Genomic DNA, 23,826 nt, shown 5'->3' with positions numbered 1-23,826 from the left:
CGTGGAGCCACATAACCAGCAATTCAAACCACCAAAATCCCAGAGCTCCCCTGTCGGGCGGCCAGCAGGCAAAGCCTGGTACCAAATGGTGCCCTGGCCGCCCAAGCCCGGTTCACCATGTGCCCATGATGGCGGGCGTATGGAATCCGGGCATGAGACGCCCTGTCCCGGGACCCACCCTCTGCCGAGCTAAGGCAGGAAGTTAATGAGCTTGTTGGAGTGGGGCCCCTGTGGTGGGATCCTGGTTACATCGTAAGGAAAGGCTGTGTAGTGAGGGGACAGCTGTGCCTCCTCTCTCCACTCCCCATGTGAGTCTCTACCTGTCTAGCACCTACTGCCTTCTTCAGACACCAGACCAGCGAGACCCTTCACAACGGTGAGCAGAAATAAACCCTAGCGCCTGTCACGTGCTTTACTTATGGCAGCATAAAGCTGAGTGGTGAAATATTAAGAAACATTTTGGGCTATGGATAAGAGACTGGGAAATGAGTTGGGGGGCGGCCAGGAAGGAAACATCACTTTTGACTATGTGCATTCTGGGTGACTTGAGAAATTGGAATGAGTGTTTTTTTTTAATTTAGCCAAAAACTTTAACATGTTTGAAGAGAAAGCAGCTGGAAAGGCTTGCCTGTTAATAAAAGTAAAAAGACTCACTCAATTATTTTTCTTTCATCAGGAGCCCAGTGAAAATATTCAGATAGAATAACCCGACATGTTGTAATGGTTGAGGCCTGTTAAGGAGGTTATCATTTCATAATTTGCCTAGACCATATTTTCAATTCTTAAATAATCAATAATTATGAGAGATGTTTGGTTTTATTTTTTTAAAAAAATGTTCAAAATATGGGCCATTTTGAGAATGTATGTACTAACTAAATATGTAAACAAGCAAAAAATGCAAATTGTTGACCTCAGTGAAAGTCCTGGTTCTGTGTGCTACAGGTAACCTTGTAACTGCAGCTTACTGAGAAACCGAGTCAGCCAGTCATGCTGAGGAGGCTCAGCAGCTCCAGCTCCGGTGCAGGTTTTAGGTTTTTCTTGAAGGTACCACATTCATACGGTTGTGAGGGAAGAAGTTGCAGTGCTGGGAAAGGGGGAGAGGCAGTTTTTGAAACTGGAACTATGTGTGTTCTTTCTATTCTGATTAAAATGTTACATCTTTGAAAATATGCTGTCAATCACAACGAAAAAAAAAAAAAGACCCCCTGTTAATATCTGGTGGACAGTGGACAGAGGTGATGCCTGGCATCCTCCACTGAACGTGCTCAGATGGCAGGGAAAGGCAGGTGGGCTGCCCCAGGATGGAAGCCCCTCCTGGCAGGCAAGGGGCTGAGACCCTGAAAGGCCACATCCCCTGGGAATCAGTGGCCTGTCTGTGTCTCAGGTGGCTTTAGCAGTTACCATTCAAGTCCATAGTGTAAAGCTATGTGCAAGACACATTTGGTATATAAGGCTGTGAAAATGTGTGTTTGTTGTGTTTATGGGAAGGGCAAGGATGTTGCGGGTACCACTGGCTGTAGCGCCTGTCCCTCAGGAAGCTGGATCAAAGAGAGTAGAAGGTACTTTTGCAGTCTTCCCAAAAACAACAAAAAGAATGTGAATTGCTTTTTAATTAAAAACAAAACAAAACAATGGATTTTTAGGACCAATTTTGTGGGGCTGCGCAGCCAACCTGCAATGCTGGTATCCCTGTGGGTGCCAGTTCATGTTGTTTTTGCTCCACTCTGGATCCAGCTCCCTGCTAAAGTACCAGGAAAAGCAGCAGGAGATGACCTAAGCTGGGTGTGGGAGACCAGAACGAAATTCCAGGCTTCTGACTTGAGCCTGGCCAATGTGTGGAGTGAGCCAGGGGATAGAAGATTCTCTTTCTCTGTCTCTCCGTTTTTTTTTTTTTTTTCCTGTAACTCTTTCAAATAAACAAATCTTTTAAAATAAACCTAAATATTTTCAAAAGAAAATTCTAAAAGGCTTTTTTTTTATCTTAGTTTGCACAAGTCATGCACTCCAAGTTTATAGTGTGAAACATCTTGCAATCCTAAGTTTTCATTTCAGTGATCAGGTTCCTGATTTTCATTTATTGTCAGCTCTTGAGGCATCCTGCGTCCTGCCCCAACCAGACGACACGAGGGTCACTCCAGCTTGGGTTGGACAGAGCTGCCATAGCCTTCGTTGGATCTCTGAGGGACCGAGCAGTTGCAGGAGATGCTTTGCCTATCCAAGGTTTTATTTATTTATGTGCAGCATTTATTCTTAACATTTTAAATGTACTTATTTTGCTTTAATTTGAAAGGCAGATACACAGAAATAGAGGTCTCCCAATAGACCTGAGCTAGGAGCCTCTCAACCCAAATTTCCTGTGTGAATGGTGGGGACCCAGGGCCATTAGCTTTCCAGACACATTAGCAGTAATGCTGCTTTGGAAGAAGCAGAGGTGGGATTCGATACTAGCACTCAGATATGGGATGGCGGTATCCCAAGGGGCAGTTCAACCAGCACTGTAGCACCAGTCCCAGTGTTCTGTTGGTTGAAGCCATCCAGTTTTTGTGATGCTTTGGTATAGCAACAACTAGCAAACGAATACCACCCTGACTCCTACATTTATTTGCACTGCTTTCCCAGCCTGCCCTCCAACCCATGCTCATCATTTTTATTTTTTCCTTTTTCTTTGAAGCCTCTTCTCATATAAATATGTGACCTCCTGTGTTGCTTTCTCAGATATAGGCAATCCACCCAGTTAATGCTGTTTTACCTTCTGGTGTTACTGCTTTGCTTCTTATAGCTTATCTCCATTGCAGCCATTTTGGGAGTGAATCATGAACAGTAGATCTCTCTGTCACTCCTCTCTGTAAATCTGTCCTTCAAATTAAATAAATAAATGAATAAATGGAAGTGGAGCAGCCAGAACTCCAACCAGTGCCCAGTGTGGGATGCTAGTATCGTTAAGTGACCAGCTTAACCTACCTGAGAAACCACGTAAGAACATATGTAAACAGCTGGCCTTAGTGTCCTCTCAAGTCCTTTATGGTCGTGGTTCATTTTCTGCTGCTACAGACAGTTGGCTACAATTCTGAAAGTCCAAGATTGAGGGGGTGCTTTAGGGGAGGGCTCTCTTGCTGTGTCCCCATATGGCACAACAACAAGGAAGTACTGACACAAAGCCCTTGTAGAATCAGCATAAATCCACACCAGGGACCCTGCCCTCGTGACCTTGTCACCTGGGAGGAGGGGCACCTCCCCACATGCTGATATAGAGACGAGGTTTCCAGTATCTGCCTTCAGTTCTCCTGTTTAGATAGTTCCCAGGCTTGGGACTCTTACAGAAGGCACAACCCAGGTGCATGTGGCTGTGCTGTTGGTGTTGGGGGTGTTCACAGACACCCTGAACTTCCAGCACGCAGTTGATCCTGGGTTGTTTCCCAAAGCTGGAGGTGAGGGCCGACGGGAACAGTGGTCTCGGGGTGCCAACCCCCAACTTTGTCATCATTATCCTACCTGGTAGCTGCCAAAGGTGTTTTTATTTGTGTAAAGGTAGTGACTGTGATGGAAGTGGACGGAGAAAATGCCCTTGGACGAAATGTGGGGGAGTTGGGCACCAAGATGCCAGTGACTTCAGACATCCAAGCCAGAGAGCCCTAAGGTTGGAGGTGTGGCCCTCTTTCACTTTAGAAGCCAAATACCCCTGTCCAGGGCCAAGCCAGCTAGCACCTTGCTTTACATGGTTACTTTTCTGTGTTTCTCTAGTTACTTGCCACCAGCAGGGTCCTTGGCCTTTGCTCTCAGCCACCAATCTTGGGCCAACCCCACCTCCCATTCTCGGTGCCTGCATGGTCCCGTCCTGCCCTGTGGGACCTGTGATGGAGGTTTGTCAGCACAGCCCATGGGCTTTCAGCCTGCACGGTCTCTGCGAGGCTCTGACTGTGATGCCCCCTCTCTCACAGGGTTCTTCTGGGGGCAGGAATGACAACTTACCCTCTGTATCCTCACAGCCTGCTTTCAACAATGTGCTGGGCTGAATGGTTTACCTTCGTTCATGTCCTGCCATAAATGTCATCCTATTTGGAAGTAGGGTCCTTGCAGGGGTGAGAGATGAGATTGTTCTGGACTAGGGTGGGCCTTAAAGGAGAGGGACATTTGGGAACAAGGCAGATGACAAGATAGCCCTGTCACGTAGGAGGCAGGAGTGTGGAAGGGTTCCCCTTGGCGGAGACCACAGCCCCAGTTGCTTTGATGTCGGGCTTCAGGGCCCTTAAACCAAGGAAGTGAAAGCACTTTGCAAGTCCTTCCCTTTGTGATAATTTCTTGCTGCAGTCCTGGGAGGGGCATGCTTGGCGAAGAGAGAGGTGCAACCTGGAGCAGAAGACCTGGGGTATGGAGGGGAGTCAGCAAGTAGGGGTGAGGTCTGAGGCAGAAGTAGGTGGAGTTTGCAAACTTCTGCTGCAGTCAGGGACAGGACATCCTGTGACTGGACATCCACTTTGGATATGTTGAGTCAAATTGCCAGATTGGGCAAGAGGGCCGATTGGATTTCCCCAGGTCACTTGCTTGACTAACTGCGAATTTCCTGCCCTGAGCCATGGCTGAGTGAGGCCAGCTCCTGTAAGTCCAGGCCCAGAGGCAGCCCACCCAGTACTCACTGCTGGTCGGCTGGTTGGCTCCCTCGTTTTGCTTTTTCCTTGAGGGGCAACAGCAGCTTCCCTATGGGGTGGAGAGAGAGATGCACAGCGCCAGTGCACTGAACCAAACACAGCCTGGGCACAGGGGGGACGAGGCCACAGAGGCCAGGAGCAGAGCCCTAATGGAGGTTCCGGAAAGAAGAGTGCCCCTGGGAGGAGGCAGCCAGGTCGCGGCTCCGGCGAGTCTGCAAGACAGTTATTGAAAAGGTTCTCCCTGCGTTGGCTCTGTGGGTGAAGGGTGCAGGTCCCACGCCACGCTGGGCACCTGCTCCCCGGTCCTGTCTGGAGAGACGCACAGCGGACCAAGGTGTTCGAGACCAGCCGAGCCCCCGGATCTAAGGCCGGAGGCTCGAGAAGCGTGGGTGAGAGGGACCGGAGGCCACCCTCGCGCTACCGCCGTCCTCGTACCCCGTGGAGCGTGACGAGGAGGATCCGCTGAGAGGCAGGGCCCCCTGCGCCTAGGCCGCCGGCGCCTCCCGCTCGCCTCTCCGCACCGCGTTCCCGCCGGGCCAGGAGTGCAGCCGCGCCTGGGCGCCTTTGGGTGACCCCTGCAGGCCGAGGTGAGTGCGCCCCGGCGGTCCGCGAAGCTGCCGCTCCACGCGCGGCAGCGGGACCCCGGCGCGACCCGCAGCTCCGTGCGGCAGCTCCTCCCTCCTCCGCGTCACGGGGACAGCTCCCTCCGCGCCGAGGGACAGGGACAGCTGCACCGGCACCGCGCGGCGCGTGGGCGGCCCGCCCGTGGGCTCTGAGGCCACGGGACCCCCGCGTGGGGACGCCCTCTTCGTGAGTCCGAATGGCCCGGACGGGCGGGTTTGCACTCCGGGCGGCCGCGATGCCCCCACACTCTTGCTAGCGACTTTCACTTTGCAACTTCGGAGCCTCTTCCCTCCCGGGGAAGGGGCTCGAGGGCCAGAAGCTCGGCCTGGTTCCGCGCGTGCTGGGGGACGGGGGGGGGGGGGGGGGCAGGGGACGTCTGTGTGCGAACTTTGCGCTCCGGGAGACGCCTGCTGCGGTGCCCTGCAGACGGCGAGAAGGTGGGGGTTCCCGCTGACCCGGGTCACAGAGCGCCGGTACCGGCCCCTATCTGACGTCCGGAGCTGGGAGCCCCACTTTCTTAGGCTGAAGTCTCATGCGGTAGAGCCATCTGGGAGCGGGGTCCTTGCTGATGGTGCGGGATGGCCGTGAAAGCCCGTCCCGTAGGGGCCGAGGAGTGGGGTGGTGGAACGCCGCGCTTTGGAGCCCCTCGGGTCTTTGGTGGGAGTCTTCCCGGCCGCCGGCCCTGAGGAGCTGTGCCGGCAGGATCCGGTCAAGTGCTGCTCTAGGGTAGGGTCAGAGGAGGCTGCTTGGACCCAGCTGACTGCTCTGAGGAGGCCGGATCGCTAGGGAACGGGGTGCAATTCCTGCTCGGCCCCTCCCCCAGGATCAGGACCCGCTTTAGTGGAGTGAAAAAGGATCGTCCTTGGGGAATGGGCGGGGTGCAGGCTCCAGAGGTCTCTGAGGAGCATAGACCAGAGCTGAGCGGGTAGGGTACTGTCTATGGAAGCAAGGAAATATGGAAAGAGGCCATGTAGTGGTCTCTGAGCGGCTTTTTGAGAGCTACTGCTCAGTCATAGCGACAAAAGACAGCAAAATTAGTAAGGTCTGGGGACGCTAACACACCCGAGCCCAGGCTGCTGGGAGGCCCAACCTCCCCTTCATGAGCCCGCGCAGGCAGCAGGCATGGCCCAGGAGCTGGGGCCCCCGGGGGAATTTCTAGCTGGTGACTTGGGCCTGGGCTTTTTGAGGACTGAGCAGTAGAAGGAAAATTCTCTCTGTGTGCCACTCTGCTTCTCTTCTTTCAAGCTAATAAGGTTTTTGGTTTTTTAAAATGAAGTTAGGATCCCTAACCACCAAGTCTTCGGACCACCTTACCCCTGCTGCAGGTACTGGGTGAACTGTAATGAAGGGTGGGAGTGTAACACAACAGGGCACGGGGAGACGTCCCAGCAATTTAGAGGTGTGCAGTTTTTTTAAAACTTAATTTGTGTGTTCTTTTATAGGCATTCCCATGTGCTGGTGGTTTTTCCTGGTGGGTTTATGAAGGCTGGCGCTGTAGGAGAGTGAATTTTGTTCCTTACCTGCAGGGCAGGGTCAGTGTGGGCTGGAAGGGTCAAGGCCAGATTCAGCTGTCACCATTTTCCATGTGGGAAGCCAGACGGTCTTTGATGAGATTAGGCTACATCCTCCTGAATCACCAGGCTTGTCTTCTGCGGGTGACAGGGGATGGAAAGAGTAGATGACCAAAGGAGGCAAAGGTGGGAGAAGTGGAGGGTTGAGTGGAGGAACAAGAAGCATTGAGTGGAGGAGCTGGGTCCATCGGGACCCTGTGATCCAGAGAGGGCTTGGTCTGAAATACCTCATAGGTCTGGACCCAGCATGTGCTCCAGGATTTGGGCTCCTTAAGGAGCCAGCCAGCCTGTCATCCTGTCTCAGCTTAGAATGGGGCAGTGGTGTGAAGGGCTGTGGACACCACCTGCCCCACTGCCACCCAGCGCTCCCTGTACCCCTCACCACGTGGACTGGCTGCTCCCAGTCCTGTGGTCAGCTCGCGGGCTTCCTGCGGTGCAAGTGGGCTGGGCTCCCTCTTGACCCCTGGGTCTGAAACGTGAGCCCTGTTTGCTAGGGCCCCTCCCAGCTTGGTCGCCTGTGGCTGTCCATGACCACAGTGGTCTTGGGTTGGGCTTGATTATTCTGCTCTGTGTTTTTATTTTTTGTTTTGGTTTGCTGTAGCTTGTCCAGACCACCCTGCTGTTCCCTGAGATTTCTCCTGTCCCCCGCATTCTTTCTGAGGAACCAATATAGTTCACTTCTTGGACTCTGTGCGATCTGCCTCTGCTGTCACCTGGCTGCCAGCAGATCTGTCCTGCTCACTTCCTGCTCCCACCACAGTCGGCTGTGGCACAGTGTGGTAGTGCAGGTGGTGACTTCCTGTCCCTGGACCATGTAAGTCATCTGCAAGGGGATGTTTGCTGCTGATGTGTGTCTTATAGGAAGTATAAAGCTGAGCTTCAGCTTGCTTATTCAGAAATGTCAGGCTATGGGAAGTGAAGACATGTCTTGCAGTGTCTCTCTCCCAAGCTTCAGAACTTAGGAGTTTTGTGCCGAAGTTTGGATGTGGCCAGGAGACTCATGTTGCATCATTTTGAAAACACGGACTTATTTTTTCTATGTAGAAGACTGAAGTAGGGAGCGAGAAAGAGAGGAGAGGGAGAAAGAGAGATCTTCCTTCTGCTGGTTCACTTTCACGTGCATGAGTCTTAAAGAAGTGCAGTTAGAAAACACAGATGTGGGCCAGGCACGGTGGCCTAACGGCTAAAGTGCTCACCTTGAACATGCCCGGATCTCATATGGGCGCCAGTTCTAATCCCGGCAGCCCCACTTCCCATCCAGTTCCCTGCTTGTGGCCTGGGAAAGTAGTGGAGGATGGCCCAAAGCCTTGGGACCGTGCACCCGCGTGGGAGACCTGGAAGAAGTTCCTGGCTCCTGGCTTCGGATTGGCTCAGCTCCAGCCATTGCGGTCATTTGGGGAGTGAATCAGCCAACTGAAAATCTTCCTCTCTGTCTCTCTTCCTCTCTATATATCTGACTTTGCAATAAAAATTAATAAATCTTTTTAAAAAATAAATGAAATGTTATTCCTGGCTTTGATGGCAATAGCCTGAGCTGTTGCAGCCATTTGGACAGTGAACCAGCCAGTGGAAGATTTAAAAAAAAAAAAGAAAGAAAGAAAACACAAATGCACGAAAAGATCAGAGCTGTAAGAGGCGAGAAACAGAACAACTTTACAGCAAGGACACTTCTGGCACGAAAAAGGACCTGGAGGCCCAAGCAGCCAGGAATCCACCTCGCCTTCCCTGCGTGGAAATTCCATTCTTTTTTTTTTTTAAGATTTATTTTATTTTTATTGGAAAGGCAGATATACAGAGAGGAGAGACAGAGAGGAAGATCTTCCATCCGATGATTCACTCCCCAAGTGCGTGCAACGGCCGATGCTATGCTGATCCAAGCCAGGAGCCTCTTCCAGGTCTCCCACGCGGGTGCAGGGTCCCAAAGCCTTGGGCCGTCCTCGACTGCTTTCCCAGGCCACAGGCAGGGAGCTAGATGGGAAGCAGGGCCGCCGGGATTAGAACCGGTGCCCATATGGGATTCCGGGCATGCAAGGTGAGGACCTTAACCACTGCGCCATCGCACTGGGCCCAGAAATTCCATTCTTGAATCAAACTTCAAGATCTCAGTAAATTCATGCACACTTTCCTTCTCTGAGATGCTATCATGTCTCTTGTGTTCTGCTCCCCACGTCCTGGCAGGAGGCCACAGCCATGCCTGCTGCTGATAAAGGTCTCTGTTATGTGAAGCTCATCTGCCTGGTGAGGGAAGCACCGTCATCCCTTCATGCTGCTGGGCCTGAACGGGCAGCGCACACAGCAAGGTCAGCAGATGAGTGTGCTGTGTCGACAGCCTCATCAGAAGAGGTGGGCCCAGGGATGTACATTCAAGTGGACGGGTTGGGGTGGTAGACAGGAAAGTGTGACACGGGGCCGGGCTAGTGCGGCAGGGAAGTGACCAGAAGAACAGGTGGTTGTGTAAAACTTAGAGATGTTCTGTAAGGGCCGTGACTTCTTGCCTTGATGGGAAGATGATCATCATGTGCTAAGAAATAGCAGGATGTCAGAGTGACCATGTGTCTGCTTATTTTCCTTTCTTTTTCTTTTCTTCTTCTTCTTCTTTTTAAATTATTTATTTGAAAGCGCTACAGAGAGGGAGGTCTTCCATCTGCTGGTTCTTTCTCCACATGACCCCATCAGCCAGGGCTGGGTCAGGCCCTCCAGATCTCCCATGCGGGTAGTAGGGTCTGAGCACTTGAGCCATTCTCAGCTGCTCTTCCCAGGGGCATTAACAGGGAGCTGGGTCAGACATGGAGCAGCTGGGACACCCATATGGGATGCCAGCTGTACCCACTCTGCCACAGCCTGGCCCCTGGCCCCGTGCCTGCTGTTTTTCAAATGCCTGAAACTCAGAGGTCAGGAGCTGTGACATGCATTCCTGGCCACTTCACACTGGGTGGCATCTGGCCAGCTCCTTCACTGCTTTTCCTTCTCCAGCCATATCTTGTCGGTCTCCTCATTTTCTCTCCTAGTCTAGTTGAGGGGAATGTGTGTGAGATTGCCCCCAAGGCACAGGCTCCTTGGCTGGGCTAGGGGTAGAGGTGAGCCAGCCTTCTTGTAGTCTGTGAGCCCTGGCATCTCTCCGGATTGACCACAAGTTCCTGGCAGCTCCCCTGGGCTGCAACGGAATTGTGCTTTGTCTTGTGAAGCACAGTGCCTGACACAGTGCCTATGCTTGCCAGTTCCTTCTCTTCCCTCACTGGCTGCCTGCGTTGCTGCAGTGTTTGCTTTTGCAGTATTAAAGGAAAAGTGATGGGAGAGCAGATGGGTGTGAACCTAAGAAATGGCTTTGGTGTGGCCTGGGTATGAAGGGGGAGAGACCTGGGACAGAGGATGGCAGTGGTGGTGTGTGGAGACGGTGCTGACCTCTCAGGCAGAGCCAGAGGAAATGGAAGCACTTGGGTTAGCAGAGGGTCAAGAGGAATCCGAGGTGGACACGGATGAAGTGGCAAAGCCTGGAACTTGGAAAAGCACTCATAGGATGCAGTGGAGACAGTGGGGCTGCTGGCAGCCGTGTGGGCGAGGCTACCAGCAGAAACGAGGGTCTGTAGAGGAGATGGTGAGAGGGAGGGCAGTGAAGTTGCAGCCTGAGAGCAAAGTCCTGATGCTGAGCCATCTCCAGATGCTCCTGACTGCTCAAAAGAGACAAGAGAACTAGTGTTTCTTACACGTGTACTGGCTCCCTTAAACCTGTTTACTTCTCACTGCAGGTCTAGCAAGTAAGAATGGAACGTGCTGAAGGGGTAGAAATAGGACACAAAAGGATAAAGTCTCAGAGTTCTCAGGGCTGACCCTTGCACAGCCCTGTTGGCACAGCCAGTGCTTGTGACAGATGACTGGATAAGCACAACGATGCAGACATAGGGAGAGGGTTTGGGCTGAAGAGAGGAGTCTTTTTTGTCTTAAAGCAGTTTTCTGTGGGGGAGGACAGAAGAGGGACAACCTTTTGCTGGTTTGCTCTCCAAATGCTGCTATAGCTGTGCCTGCCAGGACTGAAGCTGAGCATAGAAGCCAGGTGGTCCGTGTAGACTATAGGAACCCAGTTACTAGAGACTCCATTGCTGCCTGAGGGTGTGCAGCAGGCTGGAGCCCAGAGGTCGTGAGGCAGTCCCTGGGTGCATCCAGTGCCAGATCAGTGACCCTGACCCTCATCCCACCGTGCACCTGCTCCTTTCTTGCTTGAATGTGCCTGGGTGGAGTGAGGTCCCTCATCCCAGCAGCTGCACAGTCTGCTCCTGGTTCCTCCCTCACTGACTTTGAAGCAGGAACCATGACATCACGTTAGCAGCAGACTCAGGCCCTGGATGCAAAGCCACTGACTGTGTCATCCTGGGTCCCCTACTGCGTTAGTTACCCTGTGGTTCTGTGCTGAGTCATCTGGTGCCCCATGCTGAGTCACCTAAGGTCCCGTGCTAAGTCAGTCTTGTGTTATGTGCTGAGTCACTCCAGGGTTCCGTGCTTAGTCACTCTTAGATCCTGCACTGTGTTATATAGTCACAGGCTCCCAGGAAGGTCATCCATCCACAAAGGGGCTTTTGGAGACCAAGTCCATCCCTGCCCCTGCCCAGAGGTCAGCTGGAAGCTGAATGGTGCTTGACTGGGGTTTGGTGAGCACTGACTGGTCTCACCAATGTCACAGTTAGTCTGCGATCCTTGGGGGCTGCTTCCCTGCAGATACTCAGCTAGAGCCTCTCGCTGCCTCCACCTGGAGGCGGATGAGATGCTCAGCTGATCTGAGACATGCATTTTTGCACTTGACTATATATAGATAACACAGTGATATAGGTTAGACACGTCAGTCTGCTTTAAATGTAGTCTTGTGGTTGGCTGTGTGTTAAGGGCTGTCCTTTTCAAAGTACATGTTGTTAAACTGTTTTTCTTTTCTTGCATAACAAGCGCTGGGAGTGAGTGTCCAGTAGCTACAGGATATGGGGTTGAAGTCACCAAGCCTCTTTTGGTCCAGAGGTGGCTGCTTGGTCTCCAGCCAGCATACTACCAAGGTGGGTTGGGGGAAGAGAGAGTGGACAGCGATCCTCTAGAGAGGAAGCAGGACAGAGGTGCTCACACACACAACACACCTGCGGGCCGGTCCCCCCTCACACCTGCAGGCCGGTCCCCTTCACACCTGCAGGATGGTCCCCCTCATACCTGTGGCCTGGTCCCCCTCATACTTGTGGGCTGATTCCCCTCACACCTGTGGGCTGATCCCCCTCACAGGCCGGTCCCCTTCACACCTGTGAACCGTTCCCCCTCACACCTGCAGGCCAGTCCCCCTCATACCTTCATGTAGGCCAAGACCCCCTCACACCTGTGGGCTAGTCCTCCTCACACCTGCAGACCCGTCTCTCTAACACCTGTGGGCCGGTCCTCCTCACACCTGCAGGCCATCCCCCTTACACCTGTGGGCCAGTCCCCCTCACGCCTTCATGCAGGCCAAGACCCCTCACACCTGCAGGCTGGTCCTTCTCACACCTGCAGACCCGTCCCTCTCACACCTACCTGCAGACCTGTCCCCCTTACACTTGCAGGCCGAATCCCCTGGGCCTTATCTGGAGTCTTGTTGGCAGTTCCCTAGGGTGGAAGCTGGAAGAACTTTCTTTTTTTTTTTTTTTTTAAAGATTTATTTTTATTATTTTTTATTGGAAAGGCGGATATACAGAGAGGAGAGACAGAGAGGAAGATCTTCCGTCTGATGATTCACTCCCCAAGTGAGCGCAACGGCCGATACTATGCCAATCCGAAGCCAGGAGCCTCTTCCGGGTCTCCCACGCGGGTGCAGGGTCCCAAAGCTTTGGGCCGTCCTCAACTGCTTTCCCGGGCCACAGGCAGGGAGCTGGAAGGGAAGCGGGGCTGCCGGGATTAGAACCAGTGCCCATATGGGATCCCGGGCGTGCAAGGCGAGGACTTAGCCACTTGCACCACCGCGCCGGGCCCTGGAAGAACTTTCTAAAAGGCCCATTTTCTTGGCCAGTTTTTGCATTGGAGCGCCTGGGTTCAGGACCCAGCTCTGGTTCCTCACTCCAGGCTCCTGTCCATCAGACCTGGGGAGGTGGCAGAGATGACTCACACAGCAATCTCTCACCCAGATGGGTGGCCTGGATGAGATCCTGATTCCTGGTTATGGCCCCAGCTGTGCCTATTCTGGGTATTTGGGGAGTGGACAAACAGCGGGAGTCCCTCTCAATGAACAAGTTTATTTTTAAATTAGAGAATACAGAGTATGTACACATTTGTGACTGTCTCAGTAAAGAGGAGCCATGGGTGAGTGCAGGAAGGTGACTGGGCCTGTGTCTCTATGTCCCCTGCCTGGCTCTGTCATGTAGCAGTTGGTGCTTGTCAACATCACAACCTGGCAGTGGGGTTCACTGAGGCTTCACAGGCAGCTGGTGCACACATACTCTCAAACTGTGTATAGATGGTGTACACTGTCACTTGGACAGCTTGGTTTACAATTGACATACATTCTTTCTCAGTTTGTTTCCTAAAGAGTTTGCTCCCAGTGTTTGGCATACAGTTGGTGTGCACATTTGCTCAGGTGCTCAGTAAGCTGAATGGTCTTCCCCCTTCCTCCTGTTCCTACCCATGTGCTGTGCCCTAGCCCCCTGATGGATTTTTAGTGAAGCGCAGAAGCCAGAAGTAACAAACATTCCCTCCTGATGGCTCAAAACTGTGTGTGCTGTCCATACACGGGCAGTGTGATCAAGGTGCTTGCCGTTTCTGGTGGACACTCCAGACCTGCATCTGAGTAGATGCCACTGATCCCTAAGTTTGTGCCTATATTGCTGCTATGCAGGAGTGGGCACTTTGCCTGGGGATTACTGTCCATACTTCCCACCTCCTGGCTCCAGCAGCTTCCCCACTTCCCACCTCCTGGCTCCAGCAGCTTCCCCACTTCCCACCTCCTGGCTCCAGCAGCTTCCCCATTTCCGATGTCATGTAATGGCTCCTGCCTGTACTGGGAAGCTGTGGTAATGGTTCAGGTACTGGGTCCCTCCACCCATATGTGTTTCCTGGGTGGAGATCCTGGTTCCCTGCTCCAGCCTGGCCTATCCCAGCTCATGTGCCCCAGAGTGCAGGCTGCTGGTGTGTGCCCCTAGAATGTAGCTGCTGACATAGTGTAGCCCCTGTGTGTCTGAGTGCAGACTGTTATTTGCATGGCTTAGCAGCAGCATGGGGCACTCAAGTGTCATGTGACTGAGTGGCTTCATGGGCCTTGCATAGTCACCACCGTGAGGCTACATGGGACAGTCACCCTGGGGAAATGGTGTCCGAGCACTGCAATCCCAGTGACTTGTCTGGGTTCTGCACTTGCAGCCTGGTGTGTAAAGCCATCCTTCACTTTAAGAGGATGGCATCTGTGGACTCTTGCTTGTGACTTGGAGCCCACTGCCTAGAGGGAATACAGCCGCTTGTGGCATCTTCCTCAGCAGCATCCCTTGGACAAGGCGTGCTGCAGCTGCTTGGTCTGTGCTGTGTGATCTGGGCGGCGGAATCCCATGCACAGCCCATGGGGCTGCTGTGTTGAGTGTGTAGTCATGGGGGTGGCTGCAGGCTGGGGATTAACCTATTAAGCCACAGGTCCCTCAAAAAATTCATTAGCTGTCACTTTTGAAAGATACTGAACATCCTGGTACAAAAAAAAAACCCAACCATCTTCCCTCTCAAGCCCCTCTCAAGTCCCAAGACAGGTGCATGTCTAGGAAGTTCTGAAATTTGGGAACAACTCTTTTGTCCAGCAGTGGAAACAAAGTAGTGTCAGAATGAACGGAATGACACATGCAGATCTCACAGAATTAGAATGAACTCAAACTGTATCAACTTCTGGTTCTCCAAGTTCTCCAAGGAAACTGTCCTTGCCATGAACTCCTAGGTAAAGGCTCTGAAATCATCGGGCTGCAGCACAGAGAATGGAGTTGGGATGGGCCCGTAAGGAAGTGGCTTCATACGCAGGCAGTGCCTGAGCTGGCTTGGAGCAGAGCAGGTCCTGGAGTGAAAGGAACAGCTGGAATCGAGGTGTTTGCTGTGGGAGTGGCAGAGCTCTTCAGAGAGGATGGTCTGCCTTGCACTTAGCAGTGTGACCTCAGAATGGGCTGTCGCCTGCATCAGAGTTCCTTGTCTGGCCTCTTGGGATTACTCCTCTTCTGTGACTTACTTTTTTTTTTTTTCTGTTTAAAACCAGGAATAAATATAGTTACCTATGTCACAGAGGTGCTGAGTGCAATGGGCAAATAAGATAATGTGGGGAGAACCAGTGTCAGTGCTGAACCTTGGGCAAGAACTGTTGCTTGACCTCCAGTGACATGTTCAGGCAGCCTTAATGGGGAGGGGAGTAGACTCAGGGTGGACTGGGCACCACCATGATGGGCCTCGCCCATCCACTGCCTGGTGGGAACCAAAGCATGAAGTTACCTCTCTTTGGTCCGCATATGCTCCTAGAATTTGTGCAAGCGACAATGTGTTAGTGTTGAGAGGTGGGCATGGCAGGGGACAGAGCCCTGGTGAATAGGGTCTGGGAGCTGGCAGGGGCAGGAGAGCTGGTCAGCCTGCTTGTGAGGACACAGCAGCAGTGTGAGCTGTCCCAGAGCCTGAGCTGTGCAGCCCCAGGAACCATGATCAAGTTCTGCTGTTACACATTATCCCAGCCAGGAGGGAACCCACTGGCCGTGTGAGGGGAGTGTGTGTGGCATCTTGTCTCTGCCTTGCTGTTCTAGGTGATGATTCTCCTTGGTAGGGAAAGAACAAAATCCTGAGCTTTCTAAATCAGTGAATGCCCCTTTTCCATTTCCAAGTTAAGCTGTAGCAATACAAGGTAAAAACTGTTGGAGGGAATATTCTCCAGTTGAAAACTTTGCTGAAGTAGTTAATAATTCTCCCAAAGCCATTTTGTATCTCAGGCCACTAGGGAAAAAGAGGATGGGTAATCAGTGGCTGGGCTTGAACCAGAATAACTGGCAGCTCCCTTGGGGCAGGCTGCTACTAGCCACTCCTGGAAAATTGATTCATCACTCCTTTTGTTTCTGGCCTCGCCTTCCACTGCAAGCACGGAGCCTGACTCGGCACAGGCTGCTTCTCCCAATGAAGGGCTGGGTCCACTGGACAGGAAGGAGGTCCCAAGACTGAAGCTTGGGGCAGAGGGCCTGCTGGTCAAGGAGCAGAACTGCTGTAAAAGTAGCACAGGTTTTCTTTTATCCCATGGTGCAGTGTCACATGGAAGATTGAGAGTGCATCTGAGCAAGCAGGACTTGGCTGTGGCAGAGTTTGGGGGCCTCGCTTGGGTGGAGATGATGGTGCTACCTGCTTCATGGCTGCTGTTAGTTACATCACTGTGCCCCCAAGTGACACAGACATGGAGCAGTGTGGCACAGCTCTGTCACAGCTGAGTGTGTGTCGGCATCTGGTAAGAATAGACAAGCCCTGGATCTGGTAACATTACGAGGGCGGCTGGAGAAGAAGATAGGGATGAAGATAAGGAGGGAGCCACAGTCAACACTCAGCAGGCAGTGGTGCTCCTGGCACACAGCACCTGGCACATAGGAGCTCGCTGAATGGGACCAGGAGGAGGAGGCACACAGAGAGACCCGTCTGGTCCAGGCACTGTCTAGGCCTCCCTGAACTGCAACCCCTGTCCCTTGCTGGATACTCATCACTAGACCACACTGCTCACTCTGTCCTTGCTTACCCATGGCAGGAGTCCCTGGGTCAGCAGAGCCAAGGGTGGATCTTTCTTCACATTGTACGAGATCATCTTGGGCATGGAAAAACCCGAGAGGAGAGCCTGGCAGGGTGGGCCACAGCGGGAGGAGCCTCATTCTCCATATGAGCCTGAGACCTTGGCCCAGGGTTTGGCCAGAACCTCCATGGCATCTTGAAGCCTCTCTCCCAGCCCTGGCACGCATGGGAGCCACTGGGAGGAGTGCAGATGGAGATCTCCATCCTCCCCCACTATTCCCCCAGAAAGCTATGTCTGCACTTCTCCCTGCTCCCATCTTCTGCCTAAAGAAGAGTTGGTTGTTGGGCAGGCATGTAGCACAGTGAGTAAGTGGCCACTGGGCACACCTACAGTCCAAATGGCAATGCAGCTGCAGGTCCTGGCTGCTGCTGGGAAGGCTGTGGACATGAGCCTCCTGCTACATGGGGCTCCTGCTTTCAGCCTGACCCAGCCCCAGTTGTTGTAGGCACATGGGGAGTGAAGCAATGATTGGAATCTCTCCCTCTGTCTGTCACTTTGCCTTTCAAAGTGTTAGAAAGAAGAAGGCCTAAGGGAGGGTGTTGCCTGGTGCTCCTGTCACCTGCTGGTTTTGATGACTCCAGGCAACTTGGGGAAAGGATGTGATTGGAAAGATGCTTCATGTAGTGTCCTGGCTGGGACCTCAGTGAGGGAATAGTTTGCTTGGGTTATTGCAGACTTTTTTCACCCAAGCTTGCTGTCATTTTCATCTTTTGTCTATTACCTGCACTGGTCACTGCACATGGCCATGAACTCCGCTCACAAGGAAAGGGAATGCCATTTCCTGGCAGCACAGTGCCCACCCACGCCCTCAGGTTCAGTGTTTCCAGGCTGCTGTCCTCAGAGCCCATGGCCAGCATAGCTGCCCACACCAGAAGCCCCTTCCCAGTCACCAGCCCTCTGGCCTCTGGGCTGCAGTGGCTGTACCCATGTTGTCCATTTCTGCCCACTGCAGGTGGGAGCTGGGTCCAGGTTTCTGAAACACCCAGCTCAGTCTCTAAACTCTAGTCTCCTCTGAGCCCCTCTCCCTTGGTGCATGGCCTGACCCTGGTGTTCATCCCAGCTTGGGAGAAGCCATGGCCCCTTTGGGGTTCGTCAGGGACTCACACACACCCAAGGGCATTGCACCTCATCTGCTTCCTCTGTCCTGCAGTCCCAGGCCTTTTTGGCCTTGGTAAGCAAGGCAAGGGCTTTATCTGCACTTGGGGTGGGTAGCACTGGCTGCTGCCTTTTATGGATAAAACAGGCTCTGCTCACTTAGCCAAGCTGCAGGCCAAACCAGGTAGGTCAAGAGCCAGGGTCTGGCCCTGCTTTTTCATTCTGAACTGAGCAATGTCTCTGTCCTGGGAACTTCAAGTCCAGGAGCCCAAGCCAGTTCCCAGAGGACACCTCTGGGCTCCTTTCCCTCGCTGTGACCTCCTGGTTCCAAGCTGACCTGAGGAGGCCCTGGAAGTGTGTGATGGGGAGGGAGGCTGGCCTTTCTGTGTTAGTATGAAGATGGCTATTAAATGAACATGACAACTCTGGGAGACTTGAGGAGCCTCTGGAAATTCCAGGTCTTTTCAGTGCCCTGGGGAAGAGTTAACTGAGTTGATTAGCTAGTCCTTGGCTGACAAAGAAAAGAAAAAGCAAATATTTTATTTGGGCAAGACTAATTTTTAAAAAGATTCATTTATCTAAAAAAACAGTTACAGAGAGAGAAGAGGGAAAGACACAGAACGAGATGTCCTATCTGCTGGTTCACTCCCCGAACGGCCACGGCAGCTGGATTGGGCTGAGCCAAAGCCACAAGCCCGGAGCTCCATCTGGGTCTCCCACATGAACAGCAGAGTCTCAAACACTTGAACCATGTTCCACTGCTTTTCCAAGAGCATTGGCAGGGAATGGCTTAACTTACTGCCCTATGACTCACTCTAATTGAGTAAGCTCCTTCCCATGAACTGGAATTGGCTTCCCTATGACTTACTTTGCTGTGGCATTGAATTTGCCTATGGGCTCAGGCTTCTGGATTTGTTCCTTCATGACCATGGTCTGTACCGCTGAGTCTGGCTTAAGTGGCCAATATCCCCCTCTGCAGTGGCTGCCTTGGGCTCCTGACCCCACACTCCTCATACGCACCCTTGTTGCTCTCTGAGTCCCGGCTCCATGTTCATGTCCCGGAATCTTCCTCCCTATGAGCATGTCCTACAGTTGTTCAGCTCCATGAGTCTGAAACTAAACTGGACACTCTGCTGGTTTCTGGCTTGGTGTATGATGAGGTCATCAGTCATGACCTAAGCTTGGAACCCGAGGGTGGCCAACTGTCACATGCCTCAGAGCCATGCTAGCCATGTCAGCTTCTGCCCATGCCATGTGCTTAGACTGAAGGCCCAGGCACCTGCTAACTGTCGTGAAGCTGTAGACAGCTGAAACCAACGCACAAGGCCAGGATGAAGCTGCAGCCATGGGATGGTTCTCAACTGCTACAGAGGCCTTTGTGTGTTAGGAGCTAAACTGTTGATCCTTGGGAGGAAATGGATACTAACAAAACAGAAGTGAAGGAAAGTGTGTGTTTAGTTTGCCCAGCTTCTGTAATTGGCATGGCTTAGCCTGTTGTGTCCAGCATAGCTGCTTGGAGTATTCTGCTGCTTTTGTTCCTGAACGTGACATTCACTGGGCTCAAATCTGAGCAGACCGCAGGCTGATTGGAACCTGGACATGGGGTCAGAACATGCACCCCTGGGCAGCAGGGGGACCTCCTGAGGATGTGCAGTGTGCTGTATATCTGCCCAAACTGGAGCAATCCCTCCTCTGACATCACACAGCTGGCCCTTCGTGTCTGCAACTTCTGCATCTACATATCTAACCGTCTGTGGACGAGAGTATTTGAAAAATATTTTTCCAGAAAGTTCCAAAAAGCACAGCTTGAATTTGCCCATCACCAAGTATTGAATCCATGCAAATGGTGGTGTTACAAGTAGCCCAGCAAGGACTGTATGGACTTGGTGCACATACTCTACCCTTTTTGTAGGGATGTCTTTGGCCTGGACTGTTCCCCATAAATACCAGCTGGTGACTGCATTTACGTTCCAGGAGTCTGTCTTCCATTCTGCTTGGCACACAACAGCTCCCAAAGCTAGGTTAACACAGAACAGCACGGGATCTCACCATTTCACCTTCTCCATTTCCCTCTCTGGATTCTTCCAAAGGCATGGACCTGACTGTCTCCATCTTTGAGCAGGTAGACATTACCCGTGGACTCAGGGAAAACTCAACTGGTTTTCTGCTGGTGCTTGGCGCCCTTCATTAATCCTGGCACCCCTCTGTCCTCTTGTAGAATGAAGATTTTCAGATGTTGTCTCAAGTACCCCCTGCAGCAGCAGATCTTCTTTGTGTTCCTGACCCTGTGGCTGCTGTCCCTGGTGAAGCTGCTGGACGTGAGGAGACTCCTCTTCCCACCCCGAGACCTATACCTTGTGGAGTTCACTTTGAGCACCTCGCCCTTTGTGAGACACAGGTACACCCACCTTAAAGATACAGACAGGGATGAAGTTAACTGCTCAGCTGTCTTCGAACAGGAGCCCCTGGAGATCGGCAAAAGCCTGGAAATCCGAAAGAGACACATCATTGACCTTGAGGATGAGGACGTCGTGGCCGTGACCCGTGACTGCGACATTTACCATGCTCTCAGGCAGTATGACCCCAGACCTGTGTCGAGGGAGGAGAGGCACTTCCCGATTGCCTATTCACTGGTTGTCCACAAAGATGCAATCATGGTGGAAAGGCTGCTCCGGACCATTTACACCCGGCACAATGTTTACTGCATCCATTATGACCTCAAGTCCCCGGACGCCTTCAAAGTTGCTATGAACAACCTAGCAAAGTGCTTCTCCAATGTCTTCATTGCCTCCAAGCTGGAGGCTGTGCAGTATGCACATGTTTCCAGGCTCCAGGCAGATCTGAATTGCTTGTCAGACCTGCTGAAGTCTTCCGTACAGTGGAAATATGTTATCAATCTGTGTGGGCAGGATTTTCCCCTGAAGTCAAACTTTGAGTTGGTGTCAGAGTTGAAGAAGCTCAATGGAGCAAACATGTTGGAGACAATCAAACCCCCCAGCAGCAAGACTGAGAGATTCATGTACCACCATGAGCTCAGGCAAGTGCCTTACAATGCAGCACAGGTACCAGTGAGGACAAACGTCTCCAAGGGGGCGCCCCCGCATGGCATCGAGGTCTTTGTTGGCAGTGCCTACTTTGTGCTCAGTCATGCCTTTGTTAACTATGTCTTCAACAGCTCCCTGGTTAAAGACTTCTTTGCCTGGTCTCTAGACACCTACTCGCCTGATGAGCACTTCTGGGCAACCTTGATCCGGGTTCCAGGAGTGCCTGGAGAGATTTCCAGGTCTGCCCCTGATGTGACTGACCTACAGAGTAAGACCCGCCTTGTCAAATGGAACTACTATGAGGGGTATTTATACCCTAGCTGTACTGGATCTCACCTTCGAAGTGTGTGTATTTACGGAGCTGCGGAATTAAGGTGGCTTATGAAAGACGGGCATTGGTTTGCGAATAAATTTGACTCTAAGGTAGACCCTGTCTTGACCAAGTGCTTGGCAGAAAAGCTAGGAGAACAGCAGAGAGGGTGGATTACTTTGTCTTCAAAAACATCAGTTACAAAAGAAAATCCCACCTGCACATCACTGCAGTGAGACCTGAGGGGAAGAGCTGGGCATCTGGTCTGCTGGGTCATGCAGAGTATCACCTGGATTTGGTGTGAATGGAGTGGGCGAGCTGGGTCAGAGGAGCCTGCCAGGGGCTGCTTGTCCTAGTGCTTGATTTTCCCTGTGGTCTCTCTGAGCTGAGCCAGAGTTGTAGTTGACCCTTCAGTAGCTGCTCAGAAGCTACACAGGAGTGACACCCAGGTCGTGGTGAGTGGGTGGTACAAGGGAGAAGCTGGCTACCCCTCCACTGGTCTCTGGGGACCACTCAGAGAACTTCTGAAGTTGGTGTTTGTCCTGTAAACCACACTTCACAACAGTTTGTGCAGGGATCCACACTCCATCTGTCTTTAGTCTGCTGGACTTTTCCTGCCCTTCAGACTATTTGGAGAGACACCATGAACTCGGAGAGCTCAGGGATCATCCAGGTTCTCAATGCCAAAGCCAAATTTGCCTTTGCCTTGCCCATTACTCATGGGAATTGGGCTGTGTGAGTGGGGGAAGAATAGCCTGGGAAGGACCCACCTTGGCTTCAGGTTCCACAATGTCCTGATGGCAATCACCTTTTTTTTTTTAATGATTTATTTATTTTTATTTGAAAGGCAGTTTTTTACAGAAAGAGAAGGAATGATAGAGAGGTCTTCTGATACCAGATGGCTGCCATAGCCAGAGCTGATTCAAATGGGAGATTATTCCGAGTCTCCTATGTGAATGCACGGCTCCAAGGACTTGGGCCATCATCCACTGCTTCCCAGGCAGGGAGCTGGATGGGAGGTGGACCAGCAGGAACATTAACCATCACCCATATGGGATCCTGCCGCTGGCAGGTGGAGGATCATCCTGTTGAGCACACATTTCTTACTTCTGTGGTCCCTGGGCATAGTAAGAGCTTCCTGGGCATAGGTGGTCCAGCATCCCAGCCTCCGTGGTTTCCTTGTCTCTTCTCCTTCAGGCTTCTTCAAAATGGACTTTCCAGGCACACCTTCCTGGTCGCTTGATGACTTTGTGGCAGTCGGCTTCCAGTTGGGTAGTCTGATCTTGCCCGGAATCTGCAGGTTCCCTCCTGCTGCCTTCAGACTTGATTCTTCCTGACACCCCTGGGTGTGGTTCCTTCTCTGATGGGGAACATGTTTTGCCTCCTGTGTGCTGAGAGTGTTGTTTGTGTGCTATTTATTGATTCTAGACTCCTAAGCTATCTAGAGATTAGGCCAGGCTCTTGGCATCTGTAAATTGTGTGTGGGTACTAGATATTAATAATAAAGAGCCACCAAAACGTGTGATTTGAGTAATGTAGTGTAATATTGTGCATATTTAAAAGCCAATGTTGCTGCTATTTTTAAAGTGTTTTAGTTATTGTAAATTAAATATATGTTTAAATTTGAAAATCTGCCTTCCAGAATGTGATGATATGAATACCTATATATTTTTTATATTTTTCATGGAAAGCAAAATCACAATCTTCTTTGGGAATGTGAAATAAACATATGCTAATGTATGCTACAACCGTCCTAATTAGAGTTTTTTTTTCAAACTTTTTTTCAACTTATTTCTAAATTCCCCCTTTTTAAACCACATTCCCCATTCTAGGAGTTTTAAATAGTTTGCTGTTTAATTTTTGTATTCTGCTGGTAGATGTTAATTCTCTGATGCTATAAAATAAAATGGAATCCACTCACCAGAGCCCTGGAATTTACACGCTTCCCGTTCTTGGTAGTCTGGTTCCTTGCAGAAGTGCTTTCAGTCCCTGGCACTGCTCGTGTTTGAAGACTGATTGGTGTTAGCTTTTCTTCAATGTAATGGACATCCTGTGTGTGTTGCAGACGCTCACTGTGTAACTTGGCCTCCGTGGTTTCCTTGTCTCTTCTCCTTCAGGCTTCTTCAAAATGGACTTTCCAGGCACACCTTCCTGGTCGCTTGATGACTTTGTGGCAGTCGGCTTCCAGTTGGGTAGTCTGATCTTCTGTGCTTGGAGACCCAGTCTTGTATCTCTTTGGGGAATTACTGCCTTTGTGAGAAGCCCCTGGGTGCTTGGGACTAGACTCTGTCTCTAACCCTGTGCTTTGAGGGTGGACAGTCTCCAGGAGTTGGAGACTGTGTGGATACTACTTTGCTGAGCGGAATGCCTGTGAGATCCACTGGAGTTCCCAGAAGGAATGAAGGTGAGTGGTACATAGCAGTGTCTGGAGATGAGGTGCTTGATTCCCATACAGGAAGCTCGTTAGAGTCAGGATAAGTGGATCAGGAAACCCTGCAGGCGAGAAGGCACGGCACGTGGATATTTATTCTGTCCTATGATGCCAACTGCTTCAGCTTTGCTTCAGGGGCAGAGGACCAGAGAATCCACTGAGGCTGGCAGGGAGAGGCCATGGGAGAGGACACCCACCTCAGCTATGACCTCCATTCAGAACAGTGAAGGCTTGCTTGTGGGATTCCCGAAGAGAACCTGAACGAGTACCTTGGGTAGATGTGTTTGATTTTTTTTTTTGTCATTGTTACTACAGAACAATAAAGGAAAATAAACAGAA

The 23,826-nt window shown here is 51.7% G+C and overlaps 1 protein-coding gene across 2 annotated transcripts; it reads left to right on the top strand.

The window, feature by feature from the left end:
• The first annotated feature begins 5,318 nt into the window (after positions 1–5,318).
• On the top strand, positions 5,319–22,003 carry GCNT4 (glucosaminyl (N-acetyl) transferase 4). Of its 2 annotated transcripts, none has more exons than XM_040985922.1 (2): positions 5,319–5,707; positions 19,921–22,003. In XM_040985922.1, exon 2 carries the CDS (start codon positions 19,922–19,924, stop codon positions 21,290–21,292), a length of 1,371 nt encoding a protein of 456 aa, XP_040841856.1. In that variant the 5' UTR covers positions 5,319–5,707; position 19,921; the 3' UTR covers positions 21,293–22,003. The 2 variants fall into 2 exon arrangements, with proteins under 2 accessions (XP_040841856.1, XP_040841855.1); XM_040985921.1 differs by lacking the exon at positions 5,319–5,707 and adding an exon at positions 18,416–19,824.
• The last annotated feature ends 1,823 nt before the right edge of the window (positions 22,004–23,826 follow it).

The sequence above is a fragment of the Ochotona curzoniae genome, unplaced genomic scaffold (genome assembly GCF_017591425.1).
Source record: "Ochotona curzoniae isolate NIBS_2020 unplaced genomic scaffold, NIBS_Ocur_1.0 contig_4501, whole genome shotgun sequence".
Taxonomy (NCBI): domain Eukaryota; kingdom Metazoa; phylum Chordata; class Mammalia; order Lagomorpha; family Ochotonidae; genus Ochotona; species Ochotona curzoniae.
The sequence above is the reverse complement of the archived record's forward strand: the minus strand, read 5'-3'. Positions and strand labels throughout refer to the sequence as shown.

Coding starts and splice junctions, on each gene's coding strand:
- GCNT4 (XM_040985922.1), top strand. CDS start 19,922: ATGAAGATTTTCAGATGTTGTCTCAAGTACCCCCTGCAGCAGCAGATC.